The sequence below is a fragment of the Balaenoptera ricei genome, chromosome 2 (assembly GCF_028023285.1).
Source record: "Balaenoptera ricei isolate mBalRic1 chromosome 2, mBalRic1.hap2, whole genome shotgun sequence".
In the NCBI taxonomy this organism is placed as follows: Eukaryota; Metazoa; Chordata; class Mammalia; order Artiodactyla; family Balaenopteridae; genus Balaenoptera; species Balaenoptera ricei.
The window spans coordinates 150,850,706-150,863,560 of NC_082640.1; the positions used below are offsets into that span (position 1 = coordinate 150,850,706).

The 12,855-nt window shown below is 39.4% G+C and overlaps 1 protein-coding gene across 15 annotated transcripts in view; it reads left to right on the forward strand.

Annotated features, from left to right (window-relative positions):
- Nucleotides 1–12,855, forward strand: part of SYNE2 (spectrin repeat containing nuclear envelope protein 2) — a 319,025-nt gene that overhangs the window by 239,166 nt on the left and 67,004 nt on the right. For all 15 annotated transcript variants that reach the window (XM_059914375.1, XM_059914389.1, XM_059914374.1 and 12 more), the window contains 9 exons: nucleotides 81–200; nucleotides 392–592; nucleotides 1,951–2,124; nucleotides 4,331–4,462; nucleotides 7,142–7,338; nucleotides 8,693–8,825; nucleotides 10,233–10,415; nucleotides 10,832–10,978; nucleotides 12,666–12,842. In XM_059914375.1, the coding sequence (XP_059770358.1) occupies nucleotides 81–200; nucleotides 392–592; nucleotides 1,951–2,124; nucleotides 4,331–4,462; nucleotides 7,142–7,338; nucleotides 8,693–8,825; nucleotides 10,233–10,415; nucleotides 10,832–10,978; nucleotides 12,666–12,842 (1,464 nt within the window). The remainder of the gene's footprint in view (nucleotides 1–80; nucleotides 201–391; nucleotides 593–1,950; nucleotides 2,125–4,330; nucleotides 4,463–7,141; nucleotides 7,339–8,692; nucleotides 8,826–10,232; nucleotides 10,416–10,831; nucleotides 10,979–12,665; nucleotides 12,843–12,855) is intronic.

Consider the following 12,855-nt stretch of genomic DNA (forward strand, 5'->3'; position numbering starts at 1 on the left):
TACTGTTTTAATTCTTTTTAAATGAATATGTAGACTCCTTATTAAAGGGTTTTACTTTTCTGTATTGTCTCTCGCTTTAGAAAGCAGATGCATATACAGTGGAGCTGCAGAACTCTGAGAGCCGAGTGGCAAAACTAAGAGACGAAGGGGAGAGGCTTCATTTACCTTCTGTTCTACTCCAGGAGGTTTACAAATTAGAGGTATGTCTGAGCAGAAAACATAACTATGAATTATAAAGAGTATTACTCTTATAATTTCCTCTCCGTGAATTACTGTGATTGTAAAAAGTAAGACTTTTTTCTTCTACCAAGGGAATTTAGATATGTTCTTCATTTGGGTTATTTTCATGGTTGGATGGGAAAGTCTGTGCATACCTGCTCTTTCTTTTCAGGATGTACTTGACAGAATGTGGGGAATCCTGAGAGCCAGATACACAAAACTCAGCAGCCCTTTCATCACTGAGAGCCAGCAAGATGCTTTGTTGCAAGGCATGGTAGAACTGGTGAATATCGGAAAGGAAAATCTTGCTCATGACCACTTACAACAAACCAAAAGTAAAGTTGCCTTACAGGCTCAAATACAAAATCACAAGGTAAGACACGTGGGTCAGATCACCTTTTCATAGACTTTAAGTTTTTCTGAGTGTGAACTAAGAGCATCCGTTTTCTTCCTTGGTGAAATTTACAGCATTCCTTCATTCTTTCAACAAACATCTATTACAGTGCTCACTGTGTACCAGGAACCCTGCTAAACTCGTAAGAATATGATTGTGAGTGAAAACAGACATAGTTCCTAATACTTATGGAGCTTTCAGTTGATTGAGAAGGCATATTTGTCAAGGAGTCATTCAAACAAATTTAAAATTAAACTTGGCATACACACTTTAAGAACATTTAATAGAGGGAATTGAATTCGGGGGTTAGGAGAGGCTTTACTGAGAACTGAAATCAAAAGAAATATTTAAATTACGTAAATGTATGTCTAGCATAATGCTACAATAAATCCTTTTGTTTTCTATTCATTTCATTAAACAAAACCTCATGATCGTCAACAAGAGATATGTAGTAATTAAGTGCTGATAATAAAAATGTATAAGACAGAGTTCCTGCCTTTGATAAGCTGAAGTGTAGGCTTTTGATTAAGTAGACCTTAGTCTGAGAAAAATTCAGAGGTAAATATTGTATAAAGGATGGTGGGGAAGAGGAGAAAATATATTAACTGATATATACAATGTGTCAGACCTTATGCTAGATGCTTTTATAAACCCTTCTGTGTATCCTTTTCAAGGAACAAGAGAAGGGATTCACCTAATAAGAAGTCCCCCCCAAACAACTAGAGGGGGCAGCCGACTATAAATAGAGAGCCATGTGAAGGAAAGCCTTCCTCTTTAAAGGTCTTAAAGTGCTCTTCTGGGAGCTTTTACCAACCAGAATCCCAAGAGACCCCATCAGCGAATTCCCTTTAGTTAACTATTTTATTGTGTAGAAGTTAGAACCAGAGTTTAGGAACCCCTGGCTATTGCATATGTGAGTTTCTTGGGCTCACACAACTGTCCATCCAAGTTATCATCTTGAAACTAATTAGCCACTTCAGTGGCTTTACCACTTTATGTAAAGTTTCTTAAAACTTGGAATAACTGATATAGGAAGATCTCACTGGAAATTTAAATTGACTAATTAATAATGTTTGCCCTTTAATGTGGACTCTTTTGTGGAAAATATTACCTAGGGTAATTTTTCTTTGTGATTTGTTAAAATTCCATTCGTACTCAAAGACTATGGACACATAGGCAATTTTTATTTTGTTTTCTCGTGTGTTTGACTCTACATGGCTGTCCTGGGATTTTGGATTAAAAAGTAAATGACACTATAACATGTTGAAGTAACTTGAATTTTAAGATTTTTCACAATGTAAAAATAAATAAATATTAAAATCTTCCTCATTTCACAGCTTTTTTTCCAGAAGCTTGTTGCTGACATGCTGTTGATCCAAACATACTCCAACAAAATGCTTCCTTCTTTATTGCAAAAGAAAGAGACATTTTGGGCAGAACAAGTAAAGGAAGTTAAATTGCTAGAAGAAAAGTCACACCAGTGTGGAATAAAGCTGCAAAGTTTATTGCAGGTATGTGGCTTTCATAAATTTTGTACTTAAGCCGGGAATTCTGGATTTTCAACCATCACCTGTAGGTTCGAAAACAAGTATCTGGTTATTATTAAGCAGTAGTTAAGTGGGAACCAGCAGTGAGGAACGTGGAATCCTGTTCCAGCTCTGACTGCTACTTCCGGAATGAAATATTAGCCGAGATTTCTTATATGTTGGTTAGGGATGGCACAGCATCTTTCTACCTTCTAGGTTTGTGTGTACAAATAAACAAAATGGAAAGCACTTTGCGATCCTGAATGAGATCATTTGATGAAATAGTCAGTGGTTCAGAAACTGTGCATCCCGAAGAGGACAAGCCCAGAAGTTCTGTTGCTGAAGTGGATTCATGACAGTCCTGCCCCGATTCAAAGAAAAAATTAAGCTTACATAAAGCTCGTTCTCAATTTTAAGGTTCATTTCCCCTTTAACTTCTTAAACACGGTGGATGTTAGTACATAAAGGAAATAAACAAAAAACAAAGAAATATTTAACTTTTTTTTTTTTTTAATTTATTTTCTTTTTGGCTGCATTGAGTCTTCGTTGCTGCACGTGGGCTTTCTCTAGTTGCGGCGAGCGGGGGCTACTCTTCATTGCGGTGCGTGGGCTTCTCATCGCAGTGGCTTCTCTTGTTGTGGAGCACGGGCTCTAGGCTCACAGGTTTCAGTAGTTGTGGCACGTGGGCTCAGTAGTTGTGGCTCACGGGCTCTAGAGCGCAGGCTCAGTAGTTGTGGCACACGGGCTTAGTTGCTCCACGACATGTGGGATCTTCCCAGACCAGGGATCAAACCCGTGTCCCCTGCACTGACAGGCAGATTCCTAACCACTGCGCCACCAGGAAAGTTCCAGTGTTCAACTTTTTAATGTGATAATAAGCTATGGTATTATTTTATGCTAATAAAAGTAATTTTCTAGTTAGTGTGTCAAGTTGATATTTATAGTAATAGTTCATCGTATTTAAAAAAAAGACTCCATGAGGGACTTCCCTGGCGGTCCAGTGGTTAAGACTCCGTGCTTCCACTGCAGGGGGCACAGGTTTACTCCCTGGTCAGGGAACTAAGATCCTACATGCCCTGTGGCACAGCCAAATAAATAATAAATAAGTTAAAAAAAAAAAAAAAAGACTCCATGAACCCAGTGAGTGCCCCTGACAGCCATGTCACCCGCTGTTTCACTAGCTATGAGAATTACTAAGGTGGTTAATTTTCCAGCAGGTAAGATTTCATGTCCCTAAGTCAGCTCTGTAGAGTGCTGAGACCCTAGGGGTGGGCTTCTATGGAAATGGAGAGACCTAGGACAAGGCAGACTCAGGCTAAGGCAGTAGTTACTCCCCTGATGAAGCGTAAGCCCATAACTTCTCAAACAGCTTCTTCAAGCAGCACGGTAGGGTAACGGTTTGGGTCATGTTTGTTGGGTAATGTTCGTCGGACTGGGAATTGGAGCAGGGAGCGTTGGGAGCAGCCTAACAGAAGCTTCTGTTGAAAAAGACTTTACAAGTTAGCCCCTTCCTTTCCAAGTAAGAGAAAGGCTCTGAGGTCTCCACAGAGGTATATGCTGAGAGTATCACTTTAACTTAATCCTATTATTCCCTCCTCGATTTGACGAGACAAGCATAAAACCCTAATACCAACTGGATTTTTTTTTTTTATAAGTGGGTTTTTGGGTTTTTTTAAATTAATTAATTAATTTATTTATCTATGGCTGTGCTGGGTCCCCGCCTCTGTGCGAGGGCTCTCTCCAGCCACGGCAAGTGGGGGCCACTCCTCATCGCGGTGCACGGGCCTCTCACCATCGCGGCCTCTCCCGTTGCGGAGCACAGGCTCCAGACGCGCAGGCTCAGCAACTGTGGCTCACGGGCCCAGTCGCTCCTTGGCACGCGGGATCCTCCCAGACCAGGGCTCGAACCCGTGTCCCCTGCATCGGCAGGCAGACTCCCAACCACTGCGCCACCAGGGAAGCCCCCAACTGGATTTTTTAAAACCTTCTCCACGAAGCAGTGCAAGTGGAGTTGTTTCCCACCAGACACTGAGCTCTTACTAGGGTGGGTTATAGCTCAGAAACCCCTGGAATCTGTGCTTTAATTTTGTACGGTCTCGGAGTTCATTTTTGTTTTTAGGATTAATTTTGTCATTATCTGGAACTAATCTAGAAAAAGCCCCCTGCTGATCATGTGTTCTTAATTCTTTAGAAATGGGAAGAATTTGATGAAAACTATGCATCTCTTGAAAAGGACCTGGAAATTCTTGTATCTACGTTACCCTCTGTGAGTTTGGTGGAAGAGACGGAGGAAAGATTAATGGAAAGGATTTCATTTTACCAGGTATTTTGCTTCCACTTAAGCCGTCAAAGTCATTGTCTGTAGCACTTTGTGTTTTTATTGTGTTTTGACTAAATTGCTTGACTTTGAAGGTGAATGATTTGAATTGAAATGAAATATCATTCCTCACACAACTCACAGTGAGACATATTTGGGGAAACTGCAGATTTACTTGTGGGCTTCTTGACATACCCACGTGTCTGACGTGGGGTCGGGACCTTGGTTTGAGTCCTGGCTCTCACTTATCACTTCGTCAACTTTCTGTCTCTAAGCCTCAGTGTCTTTATCTGTAGCATGTAGGTAGTCAAGCTGGTGCTACCGGTCTCTGGAGGTGGATGTCAGTGGGTGTGGACATGAGCTAAAGTATGGGAAGAACTTTGTAAACCACGGGCCTCTGAACATATTTTTAGTTTTATGACAACAGTGAAGCCCTGACTGGACATGGCCTATGAGACAAACAGTAATCTGTTACCTGCCACCAGCATTATAAGGAGACTTCAAACTTGAAATTTTTTTCTTGTGTAACATTTGATATTGTTATTATCAAAGTCTCTGTGTGTCAAATTTCAATGCCATAGAAAAGATAAAACCTTAAAATGGTTTTCAAGTGGTATTGAGAACATGACCAACAAGATAAAAACAAGTTTTAAATATTTTCTGCAGAAACTGAAAATACTTAGTTTTAACTTTAGAATGTATGTGGTCAGAATCTGAGTTGTGCAGCTAGAGGTTGCTATCAAGTATCAACTTTAAGACTTCAAAGGCAGGTTTGTTGCCGGACCAGACCGGATGGAAGAAGAAAGCATGGAATACTTGGCAGGGTCCCACCATTCCTTGGAGGCACTTAAGCTCCTGTAAGGAACATTTTCCAGAGGCTGGAATGCTGTAGTTATGCTCTCTAGGTGTCTTGAAAGCTGCCATTGATCTCTTTGCCATCTTGTCATATTGAGCCGGACTCAGAGATAAAGCTGAATCTTATGGGGGGCGAGAAGCTGCTCCTTAATTCTTTGTTAGCCTAGGGGTGCAGAAGGTACCATCTGAACAGCTGAAAGAATGCAGCTGAAAACAGATCGGCTTTAAACCTTATTATATTAAGAAACAGTTCATATTAGCCAACCTGATAGAAGCCTGATTATTTCCCCAAGAGTAGCTGTATACCTTAAACTATAACCTGTGAGTCTGTTAAGTTTGAAATATTTTAAAAATCAAAATAATTTTTCAAAGACTTTTAAATACATTTTCCAGACTAAAAGAAGACAGATATCTAGTAAAGCCCATCTCACTGATAGCGTTCCTTAGGTCGTTATCGTCTTCTGCGTCATGGAGAGGTTTGTGTGTATCTTGATCAGGGGACGTCTGTGGGCCGGGAATGTAGGGGCAGTCCGTTGCATGGCCTCTGGTGTTGAACAAGCCGTGTTCCAATGCCGGTTGACACCTCATTGACCTAGTGACCAGTGCAGTCTGACGCCCGTGTATAAAATGGGAAAATTAAAACTTCTCAGATATGAGGGTAACCCATGAAACAATAGCATTTCCATGTAACTGTAACAAAAGATATTTTGAAAAAAAAAATAAAAAACTTCTCAGAGATGCTCTTAAGATGAAATGTCTCACACTGAAGGCTTAGAAAATTAGAACCTTTTTTTTTTAAACTAATGTTGGACATTTTATTCTAGCCTGTGGAGTCGGGCAGGCAGAAGGAGTTGCAGCTAGGAGTGGTGGAAAGGGCATTGGAGGTAGACTTTTTTATTAATTTTTTTAAAAAGCTTAAGTTAATTGGAAAATAGCAAATGTTCTGTTTTGATCATAATTTATTTTTTAAGATTAAATTTAAGTAACTGTCAGGATATGTGTCATTAGCTGAACCCAACTGCAGAAGATAATTGCCTTTAGACAGAGTTGTCTTCAGGGGGTCATTGCATTCGCAGTTCTGAAGAATTTTGTTTTTTTTTTCATGAAGTTGAATTAGCAATGTGTTGTTTTCATTTATTCTTCTAAAATCCTCTTCTTTTCTCCCTCCTGAATCCTTATATCCAGAAGACTCTCAAAATGAGCTTTGCCCCCTACTGTTTGGGTCTAAAAGATGATAAAGAAATGTTTTCTTATTGATCCCCTTCGTACCTAGGCCGCAATGTAAAATGCTTCCAGGTGCCCAGGCAGGAGAACAGAAATAAGGGTCACTGACCGGGTGGACAGCTGGAGGGCTGGTGGGGACAGTGGTGGAGGAGAACCCAGGAGAACAGCCTCTTCCAAAGGAGCTTGCTAGAGCTTCCTGTTTTCCCCGAGTCACAGGAAATCTTGATTTCTATGTAAAAGTTCTTGATTTTCAGAATAAGCTTTAGGTCACACAAAACCTCTCTGCAAGCTCAGTGTGCCCTGTAGACCATCACCTTTTTAGTTTCTAGGTGAAAGAAGTAACCAATCAGATCTAAATCTGTGAATTTTCATTTTATATTGCATGTATAATCTGTGCAGTAGAAATGCATTGGACACTCTCATTGTGAAAGATAATTAATAATCCATTAATCATGTTTGTTCAGCCAGACTGCAAGAGTCTTGAGGGTTTGGAAAGTGTTACTGTTTCTTCAGTAGCCTCTACTGTAGGTTTTTCATGAAGTGTTTGTGAATTGACTGGCTGATTTAATTTTTAAATAATTCATTCTATGACTTTATTTTTATTAGCAAATAAAAAGAAACATCGATGAGAAGCATGCCCGGCTTTACCAGACTGTGAATGAAGGCAAACAGCTGGTGGTCTCCGTGAGCTGTCCTGAACTGGAGGGCCAGATTGCAAAACTGGAAGAGCAGTGGTTGTCCCTAAACAAAAAAATTGATCATGAACTACACAGACTACAAACGCTTCTCAAGCATCTGCTCAGGTGTGGTTTCTTAGGGATTGATTGGCATCAGAAAAAGACCTCAGAGGGATTCTGCAGTCAACCAGATTTTACATGCCGTCCCCCTGTTGTATGGTTTTTGACAATCTAAAGCAGTTGAGTCCCTCTTCCAGGCTAAATGGGAACTAGAGTCTCTGATGCTAGTTTGCAAGACTCAGGATAATGTGTAATCAGTCCTGTGGAAACTAGGAATTATGTTATAGAATTATACACATGTTAACCTTTATGCCATGACGTTGCTCTTTCCTACATTCTTCCAAAATTTTTTTAAACCTTAAAAATAATTTTAGCTAATGGAATAGTTTGAAAAAGTCTTTGGAGTTCTTCAAAGAATTTTTTTGCTTTAACTGATCAAATCTTTTAAAAAAAATTTTTTTATTTTGTATTGAAGTATACTTGATTTACAATGTTGTGTGAGTTTCTGGTGTATATAGCAAAGTGATTCATAATACATGTTCAGTAATATATATTCAGTTATATATATAATACATATATTCTTTTTCATATTCTTTTCCATTGTTGTTTATTATAGGATACTGAATATAGTTCCATGTGCTTTATAGTAGGACCTTGTTGTTTATCTATTTTATATATAGTAGTATGTATTTGTTAATCCCAAACTCCTAATTTATCCCTCCCCATCCCTTTCCCCTTTGGTGGCCATAAGTTTGTTTTCTATGTCTGTGAGTCTGTTTCTGTATTGTAAATAAGTTCATTTTTATCATATTTTAGATTCCACATATAAGTGATATCATATGGTATTTGTCTTTCTCTTACTTCATTCTTGAAACCCTTGAAGAAGGTAGAATACATAGAACATTTAACCTCATTCTCTTTCCCACCTCTTAGGGAGGCTGTCTTAACCTAAAGAAGTTTAGAAGTTACAAGAGGGACAGCATTTTGCTTGGATATTTTCATTCCATCAGATAAATATATTGGCATCTAGCCAATAGCAATTTGCTATTATACAACTTATACCAATGCTGGTTATATTTTTACTGTACACAAATCTATAGAGGACATTTGATGAATAAAAATAATTTCTGTCCTTACCTGTGGGTTTACTTTTGTATAGCTGTAATAAACTTTTAAAAGACTATTTTAGACTTTAAAATGCCTCTTTGTTCTTGATTAGTCATTATAGAGTCGTAGAAAATGACAGGAGTATCAGATTTGGGACCTGGGATTAAACAGGGTATAATTCTTTAAAAAAATCATGATTTTTCTGAATAATAGGATTGGTCAACACAAGAAAATAAATGGTGAAACAGAAGAAAATATATGGGGGATGCATATCGTTTCTAATTTCCTTTCTCTCCCACTTTGCTCCTATTAGTTATAACAGAGATTCAGATCAGTTAACCAAGTGGTTGGAATCTTCTCAGCAAACTCTGAACTACTGGAAAGAGCAGTCCCTCAATGTGTCTCAGGACTTGGACACAATCAGAAGCAACATAAACAATTTTTTTGTAAGTTGTAATACAATATGCTCAGGTAATTGTTGGTTAGAAAAGAATATCGGGGGAAAATTAGGAGAGTTGGTGTGATAGTTTCCATAATCATTTGTAGATAAGGGGTAAAACTTGGGCTAATAGCAGCTGCATTCTTCAAACTTAGAACTATTTGTTTATACTATTGATTTATATGCTTATAATAATGATAAAGTATATTTTAAATTGACACTCTAAAAAATATATATATTTAAAACTTGCCCTGACATGGGGCATGTTTTACAAGTGTAGAAAATAACTCCCCTACCTGCCCCCTAAAACCTCACAGGATTATTAATTCATAAATGTTAGCTAATAAATACATGGTTTTAAATTGTTATATACAGAATTGGTGTTTCTACTAAAATGTTATTGTTCTATTGTTTTAAGGGTTTTTTTTGAAGAAAAGAAAGTATTAATTTTGTGATATAAATTATACTTTGAGGCCTTTTCGTCTTTTCCCTTAGTCTTTTCTCCATTTTTCATATTTTGTAGCTATGTTTACTCACTTTGAAATTAAAATGTAAATATTTTTAAAATATACTTGGAAAAACCTGTAAGTACTAGGAAAGATTTCAGATATTTTAGTTAAAAATTTGTTGCATTTAGTTCATTTAATATGAACTTTTAAAAAAAATGAACTTTGTGCTGTGTTCCATATTTTCTTTTTATTGTTGAAATGATGATTTGTCTATTTTTAAAAATATTAATCCATTAGATTATAAGCCACTCAAGGGGCAGGAACTCCATCTCTTTTGTTCCCCACCGTATATCAAATGCCTGGAACAGTGCCTGACACTTAGCAGGAAAAATGTGTGTGTGTGCATGTGTATATGCGCTCACATGTGAGCGCATATACACATACATACATACACATATAAATATTTACTATTTGAATTGAATTCAGTTATTTAGTTTTGGACTCTAACCAGTTATTCTGACTCTTAGTTACTCCATGCCATATTTATTTATTTATTTATACTTATTTGTTTGTTTGTTTATTTATTTGGTTGTGTTGGGTCTTCGTTGCTGCGCACGGGCTTTCTCTAGTTGCGGCGAGCGGGGGCTACTCTTCATTGCGATGCACGGGCTTCTCATTGTGGTGACTTCTCTTGTTGCGGAGCACGGGCTCTAGGTGCGCGGGCTTCAGTAGTTGTGGCATGTGGGCTCAGTAGTTGTGGCTCATGGGCTCTAGAGCACAGGCTCAGTAGTTGCGGTGCACGGGCTTAGTTGCTCTGCGGCATGTGGGATCTTCCCAGGCCAGGGTTCGAACCCATGTCCCCTGCGTTGGCAGGTGGATTCTCAACCACTGTGCCACCAGGTAAGCCCATCCATGCCACATTTAAATTTTAAAAGTTTCTAAACTTTAAAACTGTTTCCTTTTAGGAGTTTTCAAAGGAACTTGATGAAAAGTCCTCCTTGAAAACTGCAGTTCTAAGTACTGGGAACCAACTTCTTCACCTGAAAGAAGCTGACACGGCGACACTGAGAGCTTCTTTAGCACAGTTTGAACAAAAGTGGACAATGCTCATAACTCAGCTTCCTGACATCCAAGAAAAACTTCACCAGGTAAGTATTTAAAGACCCAGCATTTGCATTAGCATTCACTTGTTAGCTCACAACTCTTTTAAAATCATTTCTCTGACTCAGTAATTTTCATTGACACCGCCTATCTTTTCTCTGGCACCACTGAATATAGGTCTTAATTACTGGACTCTCCTCCAGTGGGATCTTTCTTAAGAGAGAAATCAGGCTTAATTACTTTATTTCCCAGTTTATCTGCACCACTGTGTTAGTTTATGTGAAGGTCATTGTCATTGTTTTAGGGTCACTTCTTCTAAGCTTGAATGCTGGGTTTGTTTTTGTGAGTAACCTGCATAATTATGTGGCAAGACCTTTTATCAAGCCAGATATTATCTTAAGTGATGCCCTGATTCATTTTGTTAACTGCAGGTAATTAAATGGAAATCATTTTGATTTTGCAGCTTCAGATGGAGAAATTGCCATCTCGTAAAGCAATAACAGAAATGATTAACTGGATGAGCAACGTGGAACATCAAACTGCAGATGAAGACTCTGGGCATTCACTGAGTTCTGCATCTCAAGTTAGAAATCTTCTTCACAAGTACAAGGTAATTACACAAAAACGCCAGAAGCCTTTTCATTAAATAAAGAAGGCAAGTCAGTTGGAAGGGAAATACTGGACAAAGAGACATGTAGGATATTATTTAGAAAAACTAATTCTAAGGGTGGGGAATGGGATGGTGGATGATTCTAGAGAGAGAAGTTAGTATACTTGCTCTTATTCTGCCCAGATTCCTTTGGTAGCTCTCATCACCACAGGACAGAATCCAAGCTTTTAACTGGCTCTGGCCAGCCTCAGCTCTTCATTTCCCCACATAAACCCTGGACTCTGCCTGAACCAAATCTTTTGCGGTCCCTCCACCGCTCCTGGTGCTCTCCTGCTCATGCTTTTGCTTTTGTACGTGCTGTACCTTTGGCCTGGAATTCCAGTGTCCCGCTTTTAGCTGTAGGAATCTTCTTAGTCATCCTTCAGGAGTCAGTTCAAGTATCTTCTCATTTGGAAATCTACCCTGACTCTCCCAGCCAGATCAGTTTACTTTCCAGGATTAGGTGTCTCCATGGTGCTATCAATAGTCCCTGTCACCCGGTATTATAATTATTTTCTTACTTGCCTATCTCCCCGCCTTGATTTAGCTTCTTGAGAGCAGGGGCTCCTCCTTTACCTCCCTGAAACAGCACACCTAGCCCAATACCTGGCATCCAATAGGTGTTAAGTAAATGTTCTTTGGATAAGACAATGCGTAAGGAAAAGTTGATATCCTTCTACAAATAGATAGGAATGTGGCCTTCTCCACGATATTTGATTTCAAGTAGATTTAACTAACATTTAACAAGCCACGCACAAACACTTATTGTGTGCCGAGCCAGGTGTTTGCCACTAGGAACACAAAGATGAATGAAGACTCCGGTCATTGCTTTCCAAGACCTCATAGGCTAATGGATCTAGCCTCTGGTGGGCAGAAGATGAATGGCTTAATCACAAAGCATGGTATTAGCAAGGATTTCCTTTTTATATCCTATCCCATCCTAACTTCAGTGAGTAGTACAATCTGTAGAGGGTCTATGTGTATTTTTCTCACAGGCCCTAGTAACCTAGCACATAGTTTTACCCCTGGATGTCTCCTACGGAGGTGCTAGAACTTGCCAGAATAAACCCAACAGGTATCAGCCTAAACAGAAACATGCTTGGCCCTGGGAGAGTTTAGGATTGCTCTAGAACTTAAAGTCATCCAAACAGGGAGCCCTACACGGTCCACAGAGGAGCAGAGAAGCTGCCTAAACTGGCAGAGCTCCTTAAAGGTGTCCTGGGTTTTCTGGGAGAGTCTTAACTTCAGACTTCCCATCCTGTCATTTCCATGAGCCCACAGGGTGGCACTGAATTCCAGTGGAGCTCTCAGGAAGCCTCTCAGAGGAACCCTTTGTCAGACTCTGGGTCTTGATTTGGGTTCCTATGATGCAACTACCATACATGGTACCATCTTTGACTTTTCAGTCTGTTTGAAAGCGGTGAGTCTCTCTGTTCCCAGGAATGTGTAATTCCCAAAAAGACTCTCCACTCAAATAAAGCAGATGCGTGGTGGGGTTAGGGGAGGGTAGAACATAACTCCAGACAGGTGCCCCTTGATTACTGGGTGGGAGCCTGGTGCCCCCTACGGTGCACCAAAGGAGAGGTCCAGTTCACATACTTCAATTCAGGCTTTGGTGGTTTAATTTTGTTTTCTTTGTTCATTTTAGGAGTTTAGAATGGAAATGGACTATAAACAATGGATAGTTGACTTTGTTAACCAGTCATTACTTCAGTTAAGCACCTGTGATGTAGAAAGTAAGCGCTATGAGAGAACAGAGTTTGCAGAGCATCTCGGAGAGATGAACCGCCAATGGCACCGGGTCCACGGAACACTGAATGGAAAGGTGAGCTCATGGT